The 26,299-nt window shown below is 47.6% G+C and overlaps 1 protein-coding gene across 4 annotated transcripts in view; it reads left to right on the top strand.

Moving 5' to 3' along the window:
• LOC146073998 (dihydrofolate reductase-like) overlaps positions 1 to 16,740 on the top strand; it is a 58,897-nt gene extending 42,157 nt beyond the window's left edge. For all 4 annotated transcript variants that reach the window (XM_083181654.1, XM_083181653.1, XM_083181655.1 and 1 more), the window contains one exon: positions 16,592 to 16,740. In XM_083181654.1, the coding sequence (XP_083037780.1) occupies positions 16,592 to 16,685 (94 nt within the window). In that variant the 3' untranslated portion in view covers positions 16,686 to 16,740. The remainder of the gene's footprint in view (positions 1 to 16,591) is intronic.
• The last annotated feature ends 9,559 nt before the right edge of the window (positions 16,741 to 26,299 follow it).

The raw sequence follows: 26,299 nt of genomic DNA on the forward strand, positions 1-26,299 counted from the left end.
AGGTTAGACAATTGAAGCACTGACAATCAGGAAGCATTGATTCAGGAAACTTATACCTGCTGAGAAGCAGGGATTGGTTGACCAATTATCCAGGAAGCTGGCTGGTGTGGATTGGCTGGGAAAGCTCAGGTGATACTGGCAAAGATGGCCGCGCCAATGTTTGGTTATGGAGGGAAAATGTGTATGTTTGCAGCATGGCTGCGGCTTACTGCAATGGTGGCCATGAGGAAAGCCGCAGCAAGCTGTGAATGGAATCAGAGAAGACTGCAGAGATATGCAGCATCAGCAGCACCAGGTGACCTTTGGAGAGACTGTGGGGAAGCTGTGCTATGGACTGCATGCAAACAGCACTGATGATATGCAGGCCTGGAGCACAGTGACAGTCTAGAGAGACACTTTAAAGGTGAGAATAAGTGTTTAGTTACCTGGATGGTGACAGCTTTGAGGACCACTGGTCTACACCAACCAATCACATTCTTGCTATAATTTTAAAGAAAGTAATAATCTGATCAAGAACTTTGCCAATGGGATCTAAATATTCTTAGAGATATGTCTCATAGGAAAGCGGTGCATTAATCTTTCATTATTTAGACCATAATCAATAAGTAATATATCTGTGGAAGATTTATTATGTTTAAGTTATATTACAGTTATCTGATGATAATGTGCTTGACTTAGCACTGGAGTGGTCCGGCCGCTATACTATGATAGATGGCATTAAAATGAAATTGTTTATTATAAGTCATAGTCCCCTCATTCCATCAGCTCTCCTCAAGCAGACTGACTGTTACAGTATTATTGTCTATGCTTACCAAAATAATCATTTTGTACTCCAAAGTTAATTCAGCTCTTTTTTTCCTGCTGATAATTCCTATCAAATGCCCCGGCTGCAGTATTGCATGGCCTCAGTAATCAGCAATTGCTGGACACACATTTACATCAAGGGGGTGCTGCGAGCACAGTTGTACCGGGCCTGGCTACTCTGACGGAGAATAAATGGCCCGGCCACTCATTGCGCCTACTGCACCCCTGACTGTCTCCGCTGAGCTGCCCCTGCTGAAGCCCACTGCTCTCGGAGCGCAGGCTTCTCCTTCACCTCCAGACACTGGCAAACAATTAAAATGCAGCACTGTTTGGTGAGCCAATCAGAGTTTGCATACCGGCAGCAACAAACTCTCCCCCTCTGTGCGGCTGAAGGTGATGCCCACTTTAAGTGCCCATGCTTTCTGTAATAATACCAATTAGTGCCTCCTTATGCAGCACCATTGGTTGCACCATGGCATCTTGCATTTCTCAATCTGACCATGGCCTCCATGTCTGTAGCTGTGCTTCTGTGAATGCAGCCACTTGCAGTGACATACCCATGGCACTCCCATGACACACCCACTGAATAAGCCATTTTCTCTTTCAATGGTCCTGGTGACACAGCTCAACACTGGGATGTAGGAGGGTCCGAAGGAGCCAGGCACCTATCCTAAAGCTTTAGAGGGTAGGCTCCTCCCCTACTGCATCCCTGGACTCTCCAGTTCGTGTTAGGTGCCCACTGGAGTGGGTGCTATTCTAAAGGGCTGCGGAGCAGCCGAAGAAATAGAGTAGTTAGGGGATTTTTATTATTTTATTAACTGTTACCCTAGCTAGGTAGGCACAGTGTGAGGATTTTCATAGTGAATCCTCACACTGCTGGCGCAGCAGGAGCTGACAGAAGCGCGTCCTGTCAGCTATCTGTGCACAGGGTAGACACTGTCTGGTCTCCCTGTGCTGCGCTCATAGCCTCTATTAAGAGGCTGCCTGGGCTCCGGAGTAGCCTGAAACCGGCTCCACGTTTAGGTGGGGATCATGGGGGACAGGCGCTCCGTGATGGCGGCGGCCATTTTATGCGGAGCTTACACGCTGAGCTCCTGACTGAGAGGACAGCAGCGCTGTGACAGGCATGTTCCAAGTGGTCCCCATTTGAGGGGGAGACACTGGAACAAGGAAATCCTACCTAAGGAGCGGCTAGCTGGGGGTGGTTGGCGCCAAGAGGTCACGGACCCCGCAGCAGCAGGGACTTTTGGTCTCTTCCTTCACTCTGACTTTGGCGCCTTTCAGAACGCTTGCAGCGGAGCTGAGCTGGCTAATTGATCCTGGCAGAGTGACTTGGATTTCCTGGGCATCGCTTCCCCGCAGTTGAAACCTACAGACAGCTAAGTGACTGGGTGCATTGACTTTGTATAAGCGCTTGTACAATTGTTTGCACTGTGTATATTGAGATATATATATATTTTTCACTGGCATCATGTCTGAGCATCAGGCTGTGGTTTTGGGGGAGGGAGCCCTTAGTGCACTGAGCGCGTGCAATGTTTGCACACAAAAGTTTGTCCCTGAGCAGATGGCCAAGGGGGGCTTATGCATTACTTGCGCTGATGTGAGACCCATGGGCAGTGAACACCATAGGGCAGAGCAGAGTGAACCTGCGTGGGCCAGTGCCCTAGGCAGGTCTGTAAACGCTTTGGTGCAGCTTCTGGACAGGCAGAGTGATGTGCTGGTAGAATCACAGAGACCTATGCCATCATCTCAGCAGTCGTCTGGCTCCTTGCCTCTTACCCAGGCAGATCCTGCGCTTATTCAGGTGATGCAGGATACTGCAAAAGGGATCAACAGATTCAGTGAAATACTGGACAAAATGGATGATGTTGCAGGGACCCCTAAAAGGTCTTATGCTATACCTAATGTGTTAGAGGAGGAGGAAGGAGAGTATGCTGACACACCCTGGGACCAGGGTGATGATTTTGAAGAGACCTCTGCTGCAGGTATAGAGGATCTCATTGTAGCTGTTAAGCAGGCGTTAAAACTGTCTGTTGAGGATAAGACCCCTGTTAAGGGTGTTTTTAAGCGACAGCGGAAGGAGGCTGTTACTTTTCTCTCAGATGAGGGGTTACAGGAACTATTGGAAGGGGCTTGGAAAACCCCAGATAAGAGGCTTCAGATGCCTAAAAGATTCCTTAGTCTGTACCCCATGCCGGAGTCTCATTCTGAACTCTGGGAAAAAGTGCCTGTTGTGGATGCTTCTGTGGCACGTTTATCAAAAGCTACAGTATTGCCTGTACAGGGTGGTGCAGCGTTTAAAGATTCTGTGGATAAAAAGCTCGAGGGAAACCTCAAAGCTATTTTTGAAGGGGTGGGGTTTACCCTGCGCCCCCTTATTGCTTCAGCCTGGGTCTCTAAGGCCATTATAGAGTGGGCTGGTGAGTTATGCACCATGCTGCAGGCTGACCCTGGCGCTTTGCTGGTAGCAGAAAAGATTAAGGCCGCGGCAGAATATGCGGTGGAAGCAGAGGAGGAAGCTCTTAAAATGGCTACCAGAGTGTCCACAGTCTCTATTAATGCCAGGAGAGTACTCTGGCTTAAGGCCTGGGAAGCGGACAATGAGTCCAAAAAGGCCCTAGAATTGTTAGCTTTCAAGGGAAAGTTACTTTTTGGTTCTGAACTTGAGGAGATTATAAAACAAGCCACAGGCGGCAAGAGTACGTTTCTGCCGGCCTCCTCAACAAAGCAGTCATCCAGATTCGCTGCTTTTAGGCCGTCCTTTCGGCCCTCCCCTAGAGGTGGTGCGTCCTTTCGGGGACAGTCGTTCAGGGGAAGGTTTCAGACCTCCAGGGGCAAATCTCAAAGGTCCAAGTTTGGCTCTTTCCATAAGAAGCCTGCCTCTAAAGGAGAGGATAAACCCTCCGCATGACTGCCTGGGGATATGCCCGGCAGGGATAAAGGTGGGGGGGCGTCTCTCACACTTCAGGGACGCTTGGGCTTCTCTAGACCAGGATACCTGGGTCTTAGAGATTATTACCCAGGGTTACAAAATCCCTTTCAGAGGGCGCCCTCCGAAGAGGTTCATCCCCACACCCATACCAAAGCAGGCGCTCCTGCGCACAGCTCTTATGAGAGCGGCTCATTCCCTTTTGGAAAAAGGGGTGGTAATTCCGGTTCCCAGGGCAGAGTGGAAGAAAGGATTTTACTCCACGCTGTTCCTGGTGCCCAAACCAGACGGGTCTTTCAGACCAATACTAAATTTGAAGTCCTTAAATGTTCACCTATGGGTAGACCATTTCAAAATGGAGTCCCTACGGTCAGTACTCCTGAGTCTGGACCAGGGAGAATTTTTGGCGTCCATGGATGTCCAGGACGCATATCTGCACGTTCCTATTCACCCGGAACATCAGACGCTATTGAGATTTGCCATAGGAGAACTGCATTTACAGTTCCGGGCGTTACCCTTTGGGCTAGCAACCGCACCAAGGGTATTTACAAAAATAATGTCTGTGATGGCGGCAGTGCTGAGACTCAGGGGAATCACAGTAATACCCTATTTGGACGATCTCCTGTTCAAGGCGGAGTCAGCAATCCTACTGCAAAGTCACTTGAGAGAGGCCATCAGTTTTTTGCAGGCTCACGGCTGGATTTTAAACTTACAAAAATCTCAGTTGGTACCATCACAGAGGATCCAGTTCTTGGGAGTCATACTGGATACCCATCTCCATCGGGTATTTCTCCCGGAGATAAAGGCCAGGGACTTGGTCACCCTAGTTCAGGAGATTCTCAGAGCTCCGAGCTTGTCAGTATGGAGGTGCCTCAAACTCCTGGGGAAGATGGTGGCGTCATTCGAAACGCTTCAATTTGCCAGGTTCCACTCACGAGTATTCCAATGGAACATTTTGTCAGCCTGGTCAGGAAACACTTTGTCCATGAAGACGGAGTTGATAGTGCTGTCTGCGGACACTCGGGACTCCTTGAAATGGTGGACAGAGGTAGATTCCCTTCAATGGGGTCGGTCATTACAGACCTGGGACTGGTTGGTAGTAACTACCGATGCCAGTCTCAGGGGCTGGGGGGCAGTAGCCCTGGATCTCAGGCTGCAGGGCCTGTGGACGGCAGACGAATCAGTGTTACCAATCAACATCTTGGAGCTGAGAGCTGTCTGGAAAGTGATCTCCTTAGCGGAAGACAGGTTAAGGAACCTCCCCTTGAGGATTCAGACCGACAATGCCACAGCTGTGGCGTATCTGAATCACCAGGGAGGTACACGCAGCAGATTGGCCATGTGGGAGGTGTCCAGAATCTTCCTATGGGCGGAACAGAATGTTCCTGCCATATCGGCTATATTCATTCCAGGAGTGGAGAATATAGAAGCAGACTTCCTGAGCAGGGAGGAGCTCAAGGAAGGAGAATGGAGCCTACATCCTCAGGTGTTTCACCAGATCACAGCAATGTGGGGAACTCCGGATTTGGACCTAATGGCATCCAGGTTCAACCATCAGGTGCCCAGGTTCTATGCCAGAACGAGAGATCCGCTAGCAGAGGCAGTGGATGCCATGACTACTCATTGGCAGGGAGACCTTCTTTATGCATTCCCTCCAATTCCAATGTTAGCGAGATTGTTGAAGAGGATACAGGACCAGAAGGTTCCGGTGATCCTTGTGGCCCCAGATTGGCCAAGGAGGTCTTGGTACTCGAGGCTTCAGAGGTTATCAGTGGATTCATGGCGTCTACCTCTGAGACCAGACCTGTTAAGACAAGGCCCATTCAATCACCTGGATTCCGATCGATTGATTTTGACGGCTTGGTTATTGAAACCGCCATTTTAAAAAAAGAAAGGATTTTCTGACGCAGTAGTGCAGACTATGATAAAAGCCAGAAAGGCTGTTTCTTCGGCAAATTATTATAGAGTCTGGAAGACTTATATTAGATGGTGTGAGAGGCAAAAAGCTCACACATCTCACTTCAAATTATCAAAAATGTTGGATTTTCTACAAGATGGATTTTCTTCGGGCCTAAGCCTTCAGTCGTTGAAGGTGCAGATTTCGGCCTTGTCCATCTATTTTCAAAAGAAAATTGCTATTTTACCGGAGATTCAAACCTTTTTACAAGGGGTATCCAGACTGAAACCCCCTTACAAGCAACCAGTAGCACCTTGGGATCTGTCACTGGTTTTGGATTGCCTTCAGAAGGCACCTTTTGAGCCTTTAAGGTCGGCTGACTTTAAGTTCCTCACGTGGAAGCTAGTGTTTTTGTTAGCAGTAGCATCTGCTAAGAGGGTGTCAGAGCTGGGAGCATTGTCATGCAAATCTCCCTTCTTAATTTTTCACGATGACAGGGCTGTTCTGAGAACAGTGCCGCAATTTTTACCGAAGGTAGTCTCTGCCTTCCATTTAAATCAGGAGATAGTTCTACCTGTGTTTCAACCCCCAGAGGGTTCCAAGAAAAGGGACAAGTTGAAGACTTTGGATGTTGTGCGTGCCTTACGCATATATGTGGACAGAGTGAAGAGTGTTAGGAAAACTGACACTTTATTGGTACTGTATGACGTACATAAAATTGGTTGGCCTGCATCTAAGCAGACCATTGCTAGGTGGTTGCGTTCTGTGATAGCCTTTGCATACACCAAAGTGGGTAGGCCTGTACCGGCCAGAATAAATGCGCATACCACCAGGTCAGTTGCCACCTCTTGGGCGGTCCGACATGGGGCCACAGCTGAGCAGGTTTGCAGAGCTGCCACTTGGTCATCTGTTCACACATTTGCCAAATTCTATAGATTCCATGAGTTCGCGTCGGAGGACGCATCATTCGGGCGAGCAGTGCTGAGAGCTGCAGACCTGAGCGTACCCTCCCAAAGGACCGGCTCTGGAACGTCCCAGTGTTGAGCTGTGTCACCAGGACCATTGAAAGAGAAAAAGGGATTTTTGTAAGAACTTACCGTTCGAATCCCTTTCTCTGATATGGTCCTGGTGACACAGCGATCCCTCCCTTACGCTCAGTAAGTATGCCAGAAGTTTCATGATGTTCATGTTAAAATGGTTAAAAGTTAACAGTTTTTCTGGTATAAAATGTGCATATAATATGTGCAGGCGTTTGTACTGAGTTAATGTATTCCAGTGGCTTTGAAAGATTGAACTGAAGAGTCCAGGGATGCAGTAGGGGAGGAGCCTACCCTCTAAAGCTTTAGGATAGGTGCCTGGCTCCTTCGGACCCTCCTACATCCCAGTGTTGAGCTGTGTCACCAGGACCATATCAGAGAAAGGGATTCGAACGGTAAGTTCTTACAAAAATCCCTTTTTTTAGTTCACTGCTAGCCACCTCCCAGTCCCTGCCCAGAAACTTCTGTCACTTTTCTACAAGAATTCTGATACTGTCTGCCCAGATTGCAGCAGCACCTTTGTGTAACGCATGTTCTGTGGGGTTTTCAGCAATTCTGTTGGCTTTTATTGCATCCAGTGGCGGATCCAGAGGTGGGACAGCAGAACTGTTCAAGACTCAAATAGGGGAGCAATTCCAACAGCCATTCCAAACTCACTCACAGGTAGTGGGTGTGGCTCCCTTATTTGAATTTTGAACTGTGAACTGTGCTGTAGCCGCCACTGATTGCGTCTCAGAATCAGGCTCCTAATCTGATGCAATATCTCTTTAATAGTGATAGGAAAGCGGTGCTTTAATCTTTTATAATTAGAGCCAAACCATAATCAATAAGTAATATATCTGGGGAAGATTTATTATGTTTAAGTTATATTAGTTATTTGATGATAATTTGTTTTAGTTAACGCTGGAGTGGTTTGGCCTCTATGTTATGATAAATGGCTGTAAAAATTAAATTATGTTTATACTGAATATAATTAGTAGAATTTATTCCTAGAGATCTACCATGTTTTGCCCAGTTCCCTTGGATCTATACAGCTGATTACACAATATTCAAGTTTATATGGAAACTACTTCATTATAGTTACAGTACCAACAGGGCCCAAGGCTGGTTATATACGCAGATTGACTATTTACAGTACATCATTTGTTATAGTAATTTAGCAGCTAGTCTGCATAGTAATAGCACTCTTTATTCAGGATATGTACAGTAGCATAAATAGTGAAAGGGTGGATCAGCAATGGACATGGGGCATAAAACAGCCTGACCAACATTAAATGCAAATAAAATAAAAAATAAAAAATGTTATGAAGAAGCAATTTGTTACAGTGCTTATATTTCACATGGTAAGTCTAGTCACAGAAATGCATTGGTTTGCAAAGAAAAGCTGTTATTAGCTATATTTTAGCTACTGGCAGAGGCATACGTTCATCCCAGTTGCCTGGAAGTAAAAGGCAATGCAAATATGGTGTGTGTGTGTGTGTATATATATATATATATATATATATATATATATATATATATATATATATAAACAAACGTCACAGCAAACAACCTTCACATAAAAAACAAAAGAAATACATTTTCCAACCAGGACTCCGTATTCGCATGGTGTCTCAGTGCCTTCTGGCACTGACAGTCCAAGTTCCTGGTGCTACAATACTTGGGGCCTACAAACTGGCCACTTTTTGGCATCAGTGCCCTGAGCAGCAGGCTGAGCAGGGTTTTATTCCCTGCCAGTGCAATCACTGCAATTCCCAGCTTTAGCTGTGAAGATCCTAAAGCCTGGACCTGAGCCGTGTGGTTGAGAGCCCACCCTTCTCTCCCTCGACCATACCTCAGAGTCCCCATCCTGGCTTTGCACTGGACCAGTCTCTCTTACCTTGCTACATAGCACTATCTCTGAGGCTAGATGGTTTCTCTTTAACCCTCTAAAGGGAGGGTGTGACCAGGGAAATACTACATTCCCTTGTGAAACTAATCCGGTTTCACCGCACATCGCCCTTTTGCTTCTCCACGAGTGGGGATGCACCTTGCTCTCCTCAAAGGGGTCAGATGTCCGTCAGATGTCCTTGTGGTCTTACTAGTTTCCTAGACAGGGCATCTTGGTTCTTTTGAACTAGGAGCATACAGGGGCGGATTGGGATGAAAAACCAGCCCGGGAAATTTCTAAAAGCAGCCCTACAAAAGGGGTGGAGTCAATGAAGAGGGTGGAGTCTTTTAATGCGGGAAAGGCAGGGAACCCCTTATCAAAAGCAACAGCTCCCTTAAGGGGGAGACTTAAAAGGAGGAGGAACAGGTAGAGACGTGAGAGGCGGAACGGAGACACTTCAGATGAGGAACAGGGAGAGATGAGAGAGGAGAAGAAACAGGGAGAGACCTGAGAGGAGGAGATGAACAGGGGGAGACATGAGAGTAACAGAGGGAGGCATGAGAGTAACAGAGGGAGGCATGAGAGTAGGAGAGGAACAGGGGAAGATGTGAAAGGAGGAGAGCCTTGAGAGGGGAAACAGGGAGACATAAGAGGGTGAGACATGAGAGAAGGAACAGTGGGAGACGTGAAAGTAGGTGGATCAGGGGTAGAGGTAAAAGGAGGAACGGGGAAGACGTGAGAGGAGGAGATGTAAAAGTAATAGAGGAAGATGTGAGAGGAGGAGAGGAATGGGGAGACGTGGGAGGAGAGGAACAGGGAGATTTGAGAGGAGAGAAACGTGGAGATGAAAGAGGGAGAGAAACAAGGGGAGATGTGAGAGGAAGAGAGGACAGGGGGAGATGTGAGCGGAGGAGAGGACAGGGGGAGATGTAAGAGAGGGAGAGAAATGGGCAGACATGAAAGGAGGAGGAACAGGGGGAGATTAGAGAGAAGGAGGAATAGGGGGCGACTTGAGAGGAATATATATTTGTACCACTGCTTCCAGCCACACAGAGCCAGGGTGCGCTGCATCATATATTAATTATTAGTTTAATGTTATGTAACTCTCATCTGCAGTCGCCTCATTATGCAGCTGTGCTGTCCAGGTGCCGCCCATGCTGTTGTTGATGATTCTCGGCCGCGTGAAAAACTCCTGCATTGCCTGCTGGGTAGATCCAACCCTAGCCAATTGGGTGACCTAGGCAAAATTTTGGCTGGTGCCCCCTAGTCCTGCTGCTAGTTTCACCTATGTTTCAAAACATTCTCCCAGCAAAGGCAGGGTTAAGCACTTGGAGGGGTTTAGGGTTAGGGTGGGAGCAGTGCCAGATTAAGGGGGAGAATAGGGGGTAAGTACCCTAGGGCCCTACTCTTTAAGAGAGCCCACAGGCAAGAGCTGCTGCACAGGGATGACTGCCCATATTTAGGCTCCACCACCAGCGGCAGGGCTTGAATGGTCATGGAGAGGTGGTAGAACTCACTTTCCTTGCCAACGCCCTCCCCAAGGGCTGGCGCTAGTGTGTTCGGTGCCCCCTACAAATTATAAACTGTGCCCTACCGCCAAAATGTTATAAAGGAATAGTGCACGCTGAAGGTGCACACCAAATAAAAAGGGTAGAGTATCACAAGAAATTAGTGTCGTCACAGAGTATTACCCCCAGTTCAAATTATTATGCTAGAGTAGACCAATCCTATTCACCTTACACAAGTAGTGACCCATATTGAAATTACACATCACGTAGTGACCCATACTCACATTACACAGGACGTAGTGAGCCATATTTACATTACACAGCACATAGGGACCCATATTCACATTACACAGCACGTAGTGACCCATATTTACATTACACAGCACATAGGGACCCATATTAACATAACACATCATGTAGTGACCCATATTCACATTACACAGCGTGTAGTGACCCATATTTACATTACACAGCAAGTAGTGACCCATATTTACATTACATAGCACGTAGTGACCAATAGTCACATTACACAGCACGTAGTGACCCATATTTACATTACACAGCACGTAGTGACCCATAGTCACATTACACAACACGTAGTGACCCATATTTACATTACACAGCACGTAGTGACCCATAGTCACATTATACAACACGTAGTGACCCATATTTACATTACACAACACGTAGTGACCCATATTTACATTACACAGCACGTAGTGACCCATATTCACATTACACTGCACGTAGTGACCCATATTCACATTACACAGCATGTAGGGACCCATAATGACATTACACAGCACGTAGTGACCCATACTCACATTACACACCAAGCAGTGACCCATATACACATTACACAGCACGCAGTGACCCATATTCACATTACACATCACATAGTGACCCATATTCACATTACACTGCACGTAGTGACCCATATTCACATTACACAGCATGTAGGGACCCATAATGACATTACACAGCACGTAGGGACTCCTATTGACATTACACAGCATGTAGTGACCCATATTCACATTACACTGCATGCATTGATCCATGTTCATGTTATAAAATAAATCGGTTCTGGCTCCAATCGGAATGCAGTTCCAGCTCACTTAACCCTTGTGTTAGTGCCGACATGATGGAGAGGGCCTATCAGGGCCGTAACTAGGGGGGGGCTAAGGGTAGGGTTACCACCTTATTGTTGAGAGATTCCCGGACATTGGCCCACCCCTTGACACACCCACTGACCCGCCCCCAGCCCCGCCTTATGTTGATTTTTTTAAACCTTTGCTTCAATTTCATTCTTGATTTTGCATACCATAATGCCAGTTACATGTTATATCACACACATTAATGGCCATTACAAGTTATGCCACACATCGTGATGCCAATTACATGTTATTCCATATACTGCTATGGCCATTACACATTATGCCAGGACTCAACAAATTTTTTGCAAACGAGGGATAATATGGACAGTGCGCGCCATAATGGCCATTACATGTTATGCCACACACCGTAATGCCCATTGCACATTTTAGCGAACTTTGTAATTCCGATTACACATAAGCCCACACATGATGCCCATGACATACTATGTAACACTCCGCAATGCCCATGACATACTATATAACACACCGCAATGCCCATGACATACTATATAAAACTCTGCAATGCACATGAAATACTATATAACACACCGTAATGCCCATTACATACTATATAACACTCCGCAATGCCCATTACATACTATATAACACTCCGCAATGCCCATTACATACTATATAACACTCCGCAATGCCCATGACATACTATATAAAACTCCGCAATGCCCATGACATACTATATAAAACTCCGCAATGTCCATGACATACTATATAAAACTCCGCAATGCCTATGACATACTATATAAAACTCCGCAATGCCCATAACATACTATATAACACTCTGCAATGCCCATGACATACTATATAACACTCCGCAATGCCCATGACATACTATATAACACTCCGCAATACCCATGACATACTATATAACACACCATACACAATTGACACATAAGTGCCACTTACCTACATGCTCAATGCCAGGGGCTTCATGCTCGATGCCAAGGGGCTTCATGCTCGATGCCAAGGTGGACTGAATTTGCTCGTTGCCAAGGGGGACAGAACTGTGCAGTGGCCCACTCCTGGCTCCCCACCGCTATTTGCAATTCAATGCACCGCGGTAGTGTGCAGCAGGGAGGGAGGGTGGGAGCAGTAGGGTGGGAGGGTATCTGCAGTGGGGTGGGAGGGAGTACACCATACTTAGCCAGCCGATGGTTAGCCGGCCGCTCACCTCACCCCCCCCCCCCCACCTCCTCCCAGTGTGCGTCCGTGTGCAAACCCCCCCTCCTGCCTGTGCTGACACACCGACGACCCCTCCCCCTGTCAGTGTGCGTCCATGTGCACACCGCCCACCCGCTCACGGCTCCCCCGCTATGTACGGGAGAGAGACGTGCTGTGCTGCTATGTAATATTCATATCTCCCGCTGCTGGACCACTAGCCAATGGGCGCTCGCGGTCCAGCAGCTACCAGTTGATTGGCTGCTGGACCGCAAGCGCCCATTGGCTAGTGGTCCAGCGGGATATATGATTATTGCATAGCAGCACAGCACATCTCTCGAGTCCCGGACAGTGCACAGCGGGTGAGCCGTGAGCGGGCGGGCGGTGCGCACATGGACGCACACTGACAGGGGGGCGGGCGGGGAAGCATTGTATAGTCCGGGTCAGCCACCCGTCCGGACTCCGGTCTCAATTACCGGACTGTCCGGAGTAATCCCGGACGGGTGGTAACCCTAGCTAAGGGGGTCACTTGACCTGGGTGCTGGATTAGGGGAGAACTAAATTACATTTGGCCACTGCCTGCGGTACTCTTGGCTGACTGCTGACCGCCACCCAACTCAGAGTCCCACTGATGCTATCAAAATCCCGGCCCTGTCCGAGGTCCCTGTTTGTGCCTGGGGTGATTTGCGGTTTCCTTCCTCCTGTTGCGCAGCGCGGATGACATCATGACACCATCGACTGCACATGTGTGTGATGTGGGAGGGAGGAAGAGCCGGACAGGGCGGAGAAGGTGCAGAGAGGTCGGGGAGTGAACAGGGAGGCCACGCTGCGCACGTATTAAGACAAAGCAGTGCAGTAAGCCATGCAGACTGCCAGGGACATAATAGATAGTTATCCTTGTACTACAAGTCCCAGCATGACGTGTCAGTTTCTACCAGCAGTCTATCAGCAGCTGCCAGAGGACCACAGGCTATCTGATCCTCAGCATGTAGGTATACATGAATGTTCAAATCTGTATACTAATAGAAACTGGTCATGCTGGGACTTGTAGTGCTAGGATAATTGTAATTACTTTCAATATCCAACATATATGAAAATGGTACTTTTAAGGGTGTTTTTGGTGGGGGGAGGAGGGGGGGGGGGTGGGCAGTATGAAATTGCTGCCGTGCCCCTCTCCTTCATGTCAGCACACATGCTGTATATCAACACACAGATATACAGTATCACACAGTGTGGTGACGTGGTCCCCAGTCCATGCACACACACATTACCTGGCTTCTGGATGTGGACCTTACAGCAACCAGCTACTGCAGAGCAGGGCCAGGCAAATTTGGGGGCGTGGCCTAATCGCGGACCCCCGTGACCACGCCCCCTTTTGGAAACCGTCTTGCTGCAGCCGGAGAAAGTACCGTTCACCAGCTCCCCCATAGGCCGGCTCTGCAGTGCTGCTGGGGATCAGGGGCACACTATCAAAGCACCGCGGGAGGAGCTGCTTGTGGACGCGCATGCGCAGCAGCCCTCCCGCGGCCATCTTTGATCTGGGCAAAACGCTGTGGCCGCGATTACGCGGTCCGCGGCCCAGACAGGAGGGAGAGCGGCCGGATCTGAGGTCTTAAGGACCGGCCGACCGGGAAATGTCCCGGTTTCCCGCCAGGCCAATCCGCCCCTGGGAGCATAGAAGGAGGGTGTCAGTCGCACAAGACCAAATATTATTAGGACCCCCAAGTACAATTTTTTTATTAATAATAATTCTTTGAGCGGAGGTGTGCTACCCCAGGACAATGGGAGATATCAGGAAGCAAAAAGAGAAAGAATGTCCTATAGTATCAGTGCACCTAGTAGTAATAAAATCTAACCTTTAATAGACAATTATAAAATACTGCGAAATGTATTAAAAAATAGAGGCGACAAACAACGATAGTAGGAAATTACAAATAATTAAAATGAAGGTGGCAGGCAGATCGCTCTCTCCTAAACACTTAGGTAGTCTGAATTGGTCAGTGTGTTTAGTATGTTATCGGGCACATTGTTTTAATATGTCAAAAAACTCTTTGATAGTGAAAAATGCCCACTATCAGGTACATTAATGCCGCTACAGACTGTATTGCCACGTAACTGACTAGTTCCCGTTACCCAGAGATATTACCGGGATATATGTGGGGGTCAGTACTATGTACCGTCTTAGCGTGGCTGGCGTTAATCCACTGCGGGCCCTCACATGGAAATTGGCCTTAGCCTGCAATTATCCGGCTCACCGTCACTCACCATTGGTGCTTGTATTGCACCAGCGGTATAATGCCAGTCTATGTCTAAATATAGTGCAATGCTTCGTAGCAGTATTGTCTATGCCAGGATCTTCAGGCAACTGTGGTATATGACTACCTGCAGTGCTTTCAGATCATACACTGGCTAACTGACAGGCACTGATACCGACTTCTCCTGGCAGAGTAATAATGGACGGTCACCCGTCCTCCTTAAGTGCTTAGTAATTAAGCTCAATGGCTGGGAACATCAGGGGGAGGGTTTGATGCCGGTACTCGTACCTGATGCTGTCCACTACCCTTACTAGGGCTGTGGGATAACTGGCGTTTCTGGCGTTATCCCACAGTATTTGGACAACCGCCGATTGTGCAGGGTGACCCACTTAAAAAGATGAGAGAGGTCTGTCATTTCCATCATAGGTACACAACAACTGTGAGAGACAGAATGTGGGGGGTGGGGGGGGGGGGAGGAAATCACATCATATGATTTTTAAACCGTTTATTTGTATATTCGGTACTTGTTTCCTAGCACGGCCACAAATCTTGTCCATCGGGGGTAATTTGAGTGGCCTGCGACGCGACCGACGCGATGCCCCCGATTTTTCCATTGAAATGCATTGAAAACAGTGAAAAATCGGGTCGGTCGCGTCGTGTGCACCTAAAAATGCTTAAATGGTCCAGACGCGATGCCCCCGATTTCCCCATAGGGAACAATGTTAAATGCCTCAATTTACCCGCGATGACCATGATTTCCCATAGGAAACAATGTTAAATGGATCAATTTACCCAAATCAGCATAGGAACAATAGTAAATGGGCCAAAAACACCCCTGAACATTGAAATGTCCCCCCAAAAGTAGTTGACGCCACCCCACCATCAACGTGAACCCGAAGCGTGGCGAGCGCAGCGAGCCCGCGAGGGGCGGCAGTACGCGTCCTCCGACCTTTTCATGCCCTACTATCCACTAGGGCGTGGAGTGAGAATAGAATAGTGTGGCGAGCGCAGTGAGGGGACGCAGATACCTTCACAGGTAAACGCGTCCCTTCGCGGGCTTCCCAGGTGTCCGCGTCGCCATGGACACCTGGGAAGCCCGCGAGGGGATGCGTATAACTGTGAAGGTATCCGCGTCCGCTCGCTGCGCTCGCCACACTATTCTATTCTCACTCCACGCCCTAGTGGATAGTAGGGCATGAAAAGGTCGGAGGACGCATACCGCCGCCCCTCGCGGGCTCGCTGCGCTCGCCACGCTTCGGGTTCACGTTGATGGCGGGGTGGCGTCAATAACTTTTGGGGGGACATTTCAATGTTCAGGGGTGTTTTTGGGCCATTTACCATTGTTCCCTATGATAATTTGGCTAAATTGAGCCATTTCACATTGTTTCCTATGGGAAATCGTGGTCATCGCGGGTAAATTGAGTCATTTAACATTGTTCTCTATGGTGAAATCGCGGGCATCGCGTCTGGCCATCGCACCCGATTTTTTTAGCGGCCGCGATGCCCGCGATGGCCCCGATTTTACCCCCGATGAGCGCGATTCTGATCGGTGTGGCCGTGCTAGGAAACAAGTACCGTATATTCTTACATATAGTTAGATGTGTTAAGCCTTGACACTTTATAGTTTATTTGAGCAGTACGGCTATAATCCCCCATGAATCACTTTAGCTGCCAGCAGTTGCTGGCGACACTAAAGCATATAATAAAACAGTGGGATTTACAGATTACAATCGGTCCCTTTGTACAATAAATAGTGTAACACAATCAAAACACTCTAACGTATATCTGGGTAGTGTTACACTATTTATGACCTCATCAGGTGTGTCACTAGCATCATCAGGGATCACCGGGTACATGGTCAGGGCTGCACCGGCCCACATACGACCAGCTTACATTATCACATTTTAATAGTGTAGCAGATTAATGTTTACTTCCATTTAAATATTAATTTTGTCCCATTGCAGATACCCTGGTGTTCCATCGGGAGTTCATGAAGAAAAAGGAATAAAATACATTTTTCAAGTCTATGAAAAAGATCAACCAACACAAAGTCAATAACATTTGGAATATTAAGCTGAGATAGGTTGTTTAATAAAGTTTCACATTTATTATATATTACAACACTTTCCTTATAGAACAGTATGCTGTGGGGTCCAGATATCAAAGTATTCTGTGTAACTCTATTATTAAAACATAGAAACAGGTAAAACAAATGCGTTTTGATTTGGAAGCACAGAGTAGGGGGCCCGTTTGCAGGCTACGGGTGGGACCCTTCCTCTGTATGGCGCAGTAGTAGTGTGCCAAAACAAAACCTACCACACATGCACAGGTCTCCGGAAACATGGCGCCCTCCATGTTCTGAAGACAAAATTCTTAACTGTGCATACGCGGTGGCCATTTTTTTGCCCTGACTAAAGCTCCACCTTGGGGCTCTGGAAAGGTAAGTAACAGGACAGGGGTGTGGTGAGTGCGGTGTGCTCCCTCCCTCTGGACCCAGGGGCCCGTGTGCACTTCATACATTACATCCAGTATAGAAACATGTATGTGCCCATAGTTCACTCACTTTCAGTTACATTTAGCTTTCTGCTCATAGTATAATCCAGTGGTTCTCAAACTATGTGCCTAGGCACCCTGGGGTACTTGCAGAGGTGCCTTGGTTTGAGGGTCAAAGACCAATTCAAATTATTTATGGTCAATGCAACAGGCAAAACCAATGTTTGTGGCCATCAATCATAACATATGTGGATAAATAGAAGCAAATCCTGTTCCTTACCACATAACTGACCATAAGGATGACATATAAACACAAGTTATTACATTTTATATTTGTTTATGTACTGCATATCTCAATAAGAAACATTTGGTCTAGGGGTGCCTTGAAAAAATGTTGATGCTCTAGGGGGCCGTGATTCAAAAAAGTTTGGGAACCCCTGGTATAATCACTTTCAGCTACATTCACTGTAAGCGTTGCTTTAAGTAGGTCCATTAAACCCTATGTGCCAAAGTGAATGCCCCAGGGTCCCGGAAATCGGGTCCCCCTCCTGGCCCCCCGGAAAGGGGTGCAACTTTCCCCGAAAGCTAGCTGCTGGGCTCCCGACATGCACTGAAACTGGAGGGCGGTAGGTTCAGGGGAAATGTTAGAAAGAATTACTTCACTGAAAGGGTAGTGGATAAGTGGAATAGCCTCCCATCAGAGGTGGTAGAGGCTAAGACAGTAGAACAATTTAGACATGCTTGGGATAGGCATATGAATATCCTTACAAAGAAATAAGGATCAAAAAGGGTTGAGATTACCTGAAGGATAAAAAAGGGGCAGACTAGATGGGCCAAATGGTTCTTATCTGCTGTCAAATTCTATGTTTCTATGTTACCATAACACTGCTCGTACTCTATAGGGTGTTATGTCAACCAGCAGCCACCAGATGGTGCCAAACTGTATGCAAATGAACGTTGTCTGCTGCAATAGATTTCAGTGTATTGTTACAGAGTAGTGTAATATACATAATACAGGTCAGACTGTAGTGCATGTAGAACATCCCTAGCAACAGTCACCACCATGTAATTGTCGAGACTGTTGCCCATCTCCCCCCAGCCACCCTGCACTATGCCCACACTTCTACTCCTGGTCCACATTGTGCTGCTTTGGGCTTTGGCCAATAAAGCAGCTGTGTCCGGTGCCTGGCAGCTCAAGAAGGGGCCTTGCTGGCCAGGGTCCCGCCTCCACACCCTGCTGCAGTGGCTCACATGCCTGTGCTGAGCTGCATGTTGTGCCTTATGCATCTTAAAGGTGGGTTATTTCCTATGGTATGGGATTATTGGGGAGACAGTCACTTCTTTGCGATAAGTATCGAACTGGGAGTCATATGTAAGATAGGGACCGGGAGGCAGTATGTCAGACATAATTACCTACCCTCCCGAAATGGCAGGGAGGGTCCAAAAAAGCAGGGCCACCTCCCGGCCCCCTGCAATTGTGGGCAAGCCTCCCGCATTTAGTGGGGCCCCTTGCATCAGCCCTGCACCCCCTCTCTCTGTCAAATACCGGCATTCATGGCTTTTGGGGAGGGGCGGGGCTAAAATGACACAAATTGCGTCATTTAGTACCACCCCCTCCAAGAAGGGTGGTACCACTTGGTGCATCTTTATGTGCACCATTGGTCGAATCATCACTGATGCTGGGTACACACCAGAACGATTTGGGCTTAATTCCCTCAACTCTACATGTTGGGTGTAACCCTTCATAAGCCAATGTAGTAAGGGGCATGCCGCATTGCCAATGATGTGGACCAGGCTTTCCATCTCGTCTAGGGTCACAGATTTATATAAATAAAGTTAGAGATTTTCACTATTAATACAGAGGAGGCAAAAGTGTATCGACATTAAGGGGGGAAATTTAGTAAGACAAATTCGTAAAAAAAATAGGTGTATTCGTATCCAGAAATACACCTATTTTTTTACAAATTCGTGTTTTCGGGATTTACTATCCCGAAAATACATCCATTTGTATTCATGTTCATGGCACAATCATATTTGTATTTACAAATACGAATGTATATGCCATCGGAAGAATAAGAATAGTAATCACCATTCAAAATAATGTTGATTTCTAATTTATTTTCAATACGGCCGCTAATTAGCAGCAATTAGCGGGATACGCCCACTAATTGCCAATAAAATACACCTGGAAAATACACTTCATTTTCCAGGCATATTGGCTTCCACCTGGCCGGTCAGTCAGATCCATGCTGGCTTCAGTGTCAAAATAAGTGAAAAATAAAGAAAGGTACTCTTTACCTGAAGTGTGAAATGGCCCCCCACGATCAACGTAAACCCGAAGCGTGGTGAGCGCAGCGAGCCCACGAGGGGCGGCGGTACGCGTTCCTCCGACCTTTTCATACCCCCACTATCCACGTCGGCGTGGAGTCGAGAATAGAAAGTGTAGCGAGCGCAGCGAGCCACCGAGCCCGAAGCGTGGCGAGCGCAGCGAGCCCCGCAGGGGACGCGGACACCTTCACAGGTATACGCGTCCCCTCGCGGGCTTCACAGGTGTCCGCGTCCCCTCGCCACGCTTCGGGCTCGGTGGCTCGCTGCGCTCGCCATACTTTCTATTCTCAACTCCACGCCGACGTGGATAGTGGGGGTATGAAAAGGTCGTAGGACGCGTACCGCCGCCCCTCGCTGCGCTCGCCACGCTTCGGGTTGACGTTGATCGTGCGGTGGCGTTAACAATTGGGGGGGCCATTTCACACTTCAGGGTGCCTATTTGGCCTCTGTGGGCCATTTAACATTGTTCCCTATGGAAAATCGCGGTCATCGCGTCGGTCGCATCGCATGTGACTTTTTGGTCGCATGCGATGCGACCGATGCGATTTTTTTTCCCTTACGATGGAGTACCTAAAGGAATATTTTTTTCAAAAAACGCGTAACCAGCACCAGGCTAATAAAGAGCCGGGCCTGGTTCTAAAAAAGTCAGAAAAACCTTCAAATAGGGGTTCCCTGATTTTTTAAAACCAGCCCCAGGGCCAGGGCTAGTTCCCAAAATACGGGGGACAAAATGAGTAGGGGTCACCCGTATTTTGAAAACCAGCCCCAGGCCCAACCAGCCAGCAGGGTAGTTGCCCTCCGCAATGCTGTCCGGTATCTGCGTGTGGGTTCGTTTACATCTGGAGCTCCGCCCCCAGACTGGGACAAATACGGAAGCTTAGTAAATTAACCTCCAGAATACAAATGTAAATACGACTATAACAGTCGTATTCATTCATATTTAGAATACGAATACAAATTTTCGTATTCGTATTCTTAGTAAATTTCCCCCTGAGGGTCATGCAGATGAGAAAAATGTCACATGTAAATCACTGCAGAATACATGTGTTCACAAATAATACCTGGGTCTATAGGAGGAGATAAAGAGAATGTTTACAATAGATTTGAACCTCTCTAGGGAAAAGCCATCCACCCCACTTGTCCTCTGCCATACAGCTTAGAGTTAGCGAAGACTCTGGCGTGACACTTTTCATCTTATTTCTCTGCGAGATGCGTCGAAATCGGATGAAAAGGGCCCTAAGACAATCCCCCCAGCCAGGATCATAGAGGAGAGGTTTCTGTCACCCAGCAGATCCAGCAGGAAAGAAGCAGCCAGAGGAAGCTCAGATGGGAATGTATCTGTGGGGCAGAATCCCAGTTGCGATGAACAGGCTTCTAAAAGTGAAAAATGGGGATGTTGCCCAAATCAACCTATCAGATTCTATCAATTTATAGGAAGCAATAGAGAAATGAAAGCTGAAATCTGATTGGTTGCTATGGGCAAAGCCTACATTTTCACATTTAGAAGCTTTAGTAAACTTACACGTAAGACCATCAGAAGATCCAAGCACTGAGTACCCCGCTAGGTCAGTGGTGAGGACCCCTGCTGAAAGTTCTGGAGTCTGCAAACAGTAAAATAAAAAATACAATCAGTTTTATGTTGCGGTGCCATTTTAGGGGAATTACATGTCCTTTAGGTCTAAAGGCCCATACACACTGGGCGACTTTAAACTGAAAGACGCTCAAAACAGCATGTTTGAGTGGCTTTCAGCTCAAAACCACCCAGTGTGTATGCCCCGGCGGTGAGCGCTACTGTGCGCTCCCGCATCATCGCCGGGAAAGCCGTTCATCTGCTGGTAATACGAGCTGGACATTGTCGCCCAGTGTGTATGGACCTTTAGAATGTTCCCCTCACAACCACTGCAATGTGAAATTAGGTTCATGTTCATTTCTGAATGAAAAAACAAATCACCTTGAACTTTCAATATATTTTTTTTCTTTACACAAATGATTTTCATCGCTAATGAAACATCATTCTCAATTGCGCTGACGACCAATAATGGTTATATTTAGAACCGATGTCTAATTGTAATAGATTACACCAAATTACATTTACATTTCACATGAAATTCTCCATCAAATCCTTAAATGTCCCAACACATTTCAGGAGATTTATTTAGCCTTCATTTAACCACGCAGCTCTTTTAATTTATGTAGTCTTTGACGTGGAAGAATGGCTCAATCTCTTCTCCAAAGCGTTTTAGCAAACCCTAATTACGCTATTAATTCTAGAGAGAAATAAACTGAAGCCTGGAGGCATTAGATGACTGCGCGAAGGGTCTTCATTATGCTGCCCCTTGTCGAGCCATTGGTACCTCAGTAACTGTAGATGTCAGTGCTTTTAAAGTTTTATTCACCTCTCTGCCTCAACTCATTATAACTCGCAGAATTGGATAGGTAACAAGTGCTCTATGCCAGGCTTCAACTCGGGAGACAGACAGAGGCAACCTAGGCACCTACTTAGGGCCCACCAGGTCTCAAGAGGCCCCATAAAGACATCCTGGCCATCCAAAACCTTCCCAGACAAGCACTGCGTGACTACCACATGACGTCATGACATTACATGGACCTGCCTGCAATCCCAAAGTCCCTTTGATAGGATAACAAATGTTTGGACACACACAATGGTTTCATCCACTGCATGTGGCCAGTCAGTTTATTTTAAATGAGACACAGGTATTAAGCCTACTTCCAGAAGAATCTGATTCAAATTTGTACGCAATGCCAATGTTCACACAGCTGAGCGTTTATCGGTAGACTGTGTGGTACTTGTTTAGTTTCACGGTGGCAGTGTCTCAGTCGCAGCAGCGTCTGTGTCCCCTTGCGGGGCTCGCTTCGCTCGCCCACGCTACGGGCTCGGTGGCTCGCTATGCTCGCCACGCTATCTAAAATCAACTCCATGCCAACGTGGATAGTGGGGGTATGAACCAATTCCCGCTGGCATGGACTTTATTTTAGATAGTTTTCCGAGCGCCGAACCCGGAAGTAGCGGGCGGCCATGCTGCCGCCGTGAAACTAAACAAGAACCGACTGTGTAAATGCCAAGGTACTCTATCAATTCCACCTGAAATCAGCCACAAAAATATAGTGCTATAGATTGTTTGAGTGAGGAAGGCCCCAAACCAGTAACTTGTCTAGGGCCCCATGAGGTCTAAATCGACCTCTGGACATGGAGCTCGGTTGAAGCCAGGGGCCCTCCTTTGCACACATGGGTGACGACCCAGGGTGGTTTACACTTTACACCAGATCTAGATCTTCCAGTGATTCAAGTCTTCCTGCATAGAGGGGTTGTTTGTGGATGATGTCATTTCCAAGTGCTACTGTCCCAAGCCAATCAATTTCTCTTCGGCATGACCTGGGTCACATCTTTCAGACCTAAGTCAAGTCGTTGACTCAACTCATCTCAGTCCCAAGAAAAATCCTGATAGTGAGCATGGTCATGGACCCGGGACTGTGAATCCAGGTAAAGCCTTTGAGACATCTGGACCCAGACTGATGAGCACTTGCGTTCAACAACCTGGGTTTTAATCTTATGTCTAAAAGGTATAAGGGGTATATTTACTATAGAAGTGCAGAGGTCCATAGCAGCCAACCAGATTCTACTTATTTATCTAGCACCCTCTGAAAGACAATAGCTAGAATCAGTTTTGTTGCTATGGGAAATATCTCCACTTGTATAAACCCATACTTTAGTATGGGTTTATACAATATACCTTCCCCCTGTCTTATATCCTGGGTCTGTGGACACTTTGTGATGCCTTATAAATAGAGATGTGCGGGTTCAATTTTACTCAGATTTACACAGTTCTCAAATCGGCATCGTATTCGTTTTCAAAAACACATGACAGCCAATACGAACCGGATTTGAGAACCAAGTATATCCATGTAAAACTAAACCTGCACATCTCTACTTATACATAAATCCTAATAACAATAAAAAGATTGAGCATGAATTTCAGTTGTTTCTGTTACTTTTTAGTCTGAAAAAAGACAAATTTTTTACGATCTTTTTGCATGAAGGTGTTATCCCCCAATGCAATTCCAGACCCTCTTTTTTTCGAATGAAAATTGACCTGTGTTTGTGCAAAAACACATGGATCCGAGATTAGTCCCCTAGTCCAGGTCTTTTCACACTCACTGTCTAACGAAAACTGCCTTTATCAGGGATTTTATTTCTCCCGTCTCCAGGCAGGTGAAACAAAATCCCTGTTAATGCTGCTATTGGGAACAATTGCATTACCCTCCAGCAGGACTGCCATCAGAAGTAATGGGACTGGGGACTGACACAATAGGCAGGTTGTCCAAGTCCCCATCCCCTGTTTCCCCCATCTCAAAACCCTAGCATGTGTCACGGCTAAAGGGCTGGATGGAGTCGTGCGGTGCACAGGAACCGGAGACGGACCAGGAGGAGTAGGATTGAAACGTGCAGGTTTAATAACTGATTTCATAAATGATAAACTTCACTCAAATACTTCTTTAAGTGACAGTTGGAATAAATTAAATAGAGTCCAGCACAATACTAATAACGGGCAGGGAAATCTGGAAACGTATACTTGGTGAGCCAGAGTACATAGATGAGGATCCGGAAGGAGGTTGATTTGATGACAGAAGAAATGGATCCGGATGACTGAAAGATGATGGAATGAATGAGCTGTATGAAGGAGGACAGCGGAAAGCTGTGCAGGGTAATTCTGGGACACAAGCAGGAACAAGCACTAGGTAGGACTTGCAGCATTGGTGTCAGGAGAAAACTTCCTTGTAGCAAGATGCAGGGAGCAAGGCACCAGAGTCAGGAGAGAAAGAGCCAGGATCCGGGAATCAGCTAGGAGTTGTGAATGACTCCAAAGACTCATTGCACTGACACTGAACAGCCTAGGCAGATCCCCTATATCCCCAGGGGATGGCTGCCATTGGCTGTCAGCACAGGATGAGGAGGGAACCTCCACTCTGGGCCAATCTGTCTCCTGCCCTCAACCAAGATGGCGACGCCGGCCTCCCGGCACCACTACTGCTGCCATCCCTACCCAGAGCTGCCGCTACCCGCACACCGCAGACCGGAGCCTGCACACGCTAGCCGGCGGCGGGCGCGGACGGGTGAGTACTGTACCCGCCGCGCTCCGTCGCGGCTACGTGTGACAGTACCCCCCCTTTTCAGGGTGACCCCAGGGCGCCTATGGGCCTTGTGCGGATTTCTCTGGAGAAATTGCTTTACCAGTTTTGGAGCGTGCAAATCAATGGAATCCACCCAAGAGTTCTCTTCGGGACCAAACCCAACCCATTCCACCAGATACTGGGTACGAGAATTGCGGCAACGAGAGTCTATAATGCGTCTTACCTCGAATTCAGACCCACTTTCGGAGTTAATCTTGGGCGGTTTGGGAATCTTCTTTTGATAAGAGTTCAACCTTAAAGGCTTGAGGAGGGACACATGGAAGGAATTCGAAATCCTTAGGGAAGGAGGAAGTTGAAGTCTATAAGCGACAGGATTAATGACTTGGATGATAGGGTATGGCCCAATGAACCGGGGAGCCAGCTTCATAGAGGGCAGACGGAGGCGTATATGGCGGGTAGACAGCCATACCCGGTCTCCGACTTTCAATCTGGGTGCTGCCCTTCTTTTCCTGTCTGCCATCCTCTTGTATCGGGCGGAAGATTTAAGAAGAGCGGTGTGGACATCCGACCAGATTTTAGCAAAGCGTTGTAATGAAGTGGTTGCTGCAGGAACTTCGGAAGAGGATAATTCTGAGAAATCCGGAGATCGTGGATGTTTGCCGAATACTGTAAAGAAGGGGGTGGTTCCGGAGGAAGAGTGATAGGAGTTGTTATGCATATATTCTGCCCACGGGAGAAGATCCACCCAGTCATCTTGGGACGACGAGACAAACAGTCGGATAAAGGCCTCCAAGTCTTGATTCACCCGTTCTGTCTGGCCATTGGTCTGGGGATGAAAGGCAGTGGAAAACTTGAGTTTGACCTGTACCGCGGCACAGAGAGCTCTCCAGAACTTTGCAACGAACTGTACTCCGCGGTCGGATACAATCTCTTTGGGCAGTCCGTGAAGTTTAAAAATGGTTGAGATAAATAGCTGAGCCAGTACTGGAGCAGAGGGGAGACCTTTTAGTGGGAAAAAATGGACCATTTTCGAGAATCGGTCGACCACTACCCAGATTGCGGTATGACCTTTTGAGGGAGGTAGTTCGCAAATGAAGTCCATTGACAGATGGGTCCATGGTTCTGTGGGAATGGTTAGAGGGCGGAGAGGACCAGCGGGAGTTGTTCTGGGCACCTTATGCTGAGCACATCTTACACAAGAAGCGACGAAGTTGGTTACGTCGTGGCGGATGGTTGGCCACCAATAAGAACGTGACAGGAACATCAAGGTCTTTTGTGCTCCTGCGTGCCCTGCGAAGCGGGAAGAGTGTGCCCATGACAATATTTTCTTGCGGAGTTCGGGGGGAACGAATGTTTTACCTGGAGGAGGAGATGGCTGTACGGTTACTTGGGCGAAGACCAGCGGATCGAGGATTGGACGAGGAGGTGTCTCTAGGTCAGAGGTCGTCTCAAAGGAGCGGGATAGAGCGTCTGCCTTAGTATTCGTGGTTCCAGGTCGGAATTTAATTTGGAAGTCAAAGCGTTCAAAAAACATGGCCCAACGGGCTTGGCGGGCAGTAAGGCACTGAGCCTGTTTAAGAAAGGACAGATTTTTGTGGTCTGAATACACGGTGATCTTATGCCGTGCCCCCTCCAGAAGGTATCGCCACTCCTCTAACGCAGTTTTGACTGCAAGCAACTCCTGTTCCCCGATGGGGTAA

This window comes from Crinia signifera, chromosome 4 (assembly GCF_055691185.1).
Source record: "Crinia signifera chromosome 4, ASM5569118v1, whole genome shotgun sequence".
In the NCBI taxonomy this organism is placed as follows: domain Eukaryota; kingdom Metazoa; phylum Chordata; class Amphibia; order Anura; family Myobatrachidae; genus Crinia; species Crinia signifera.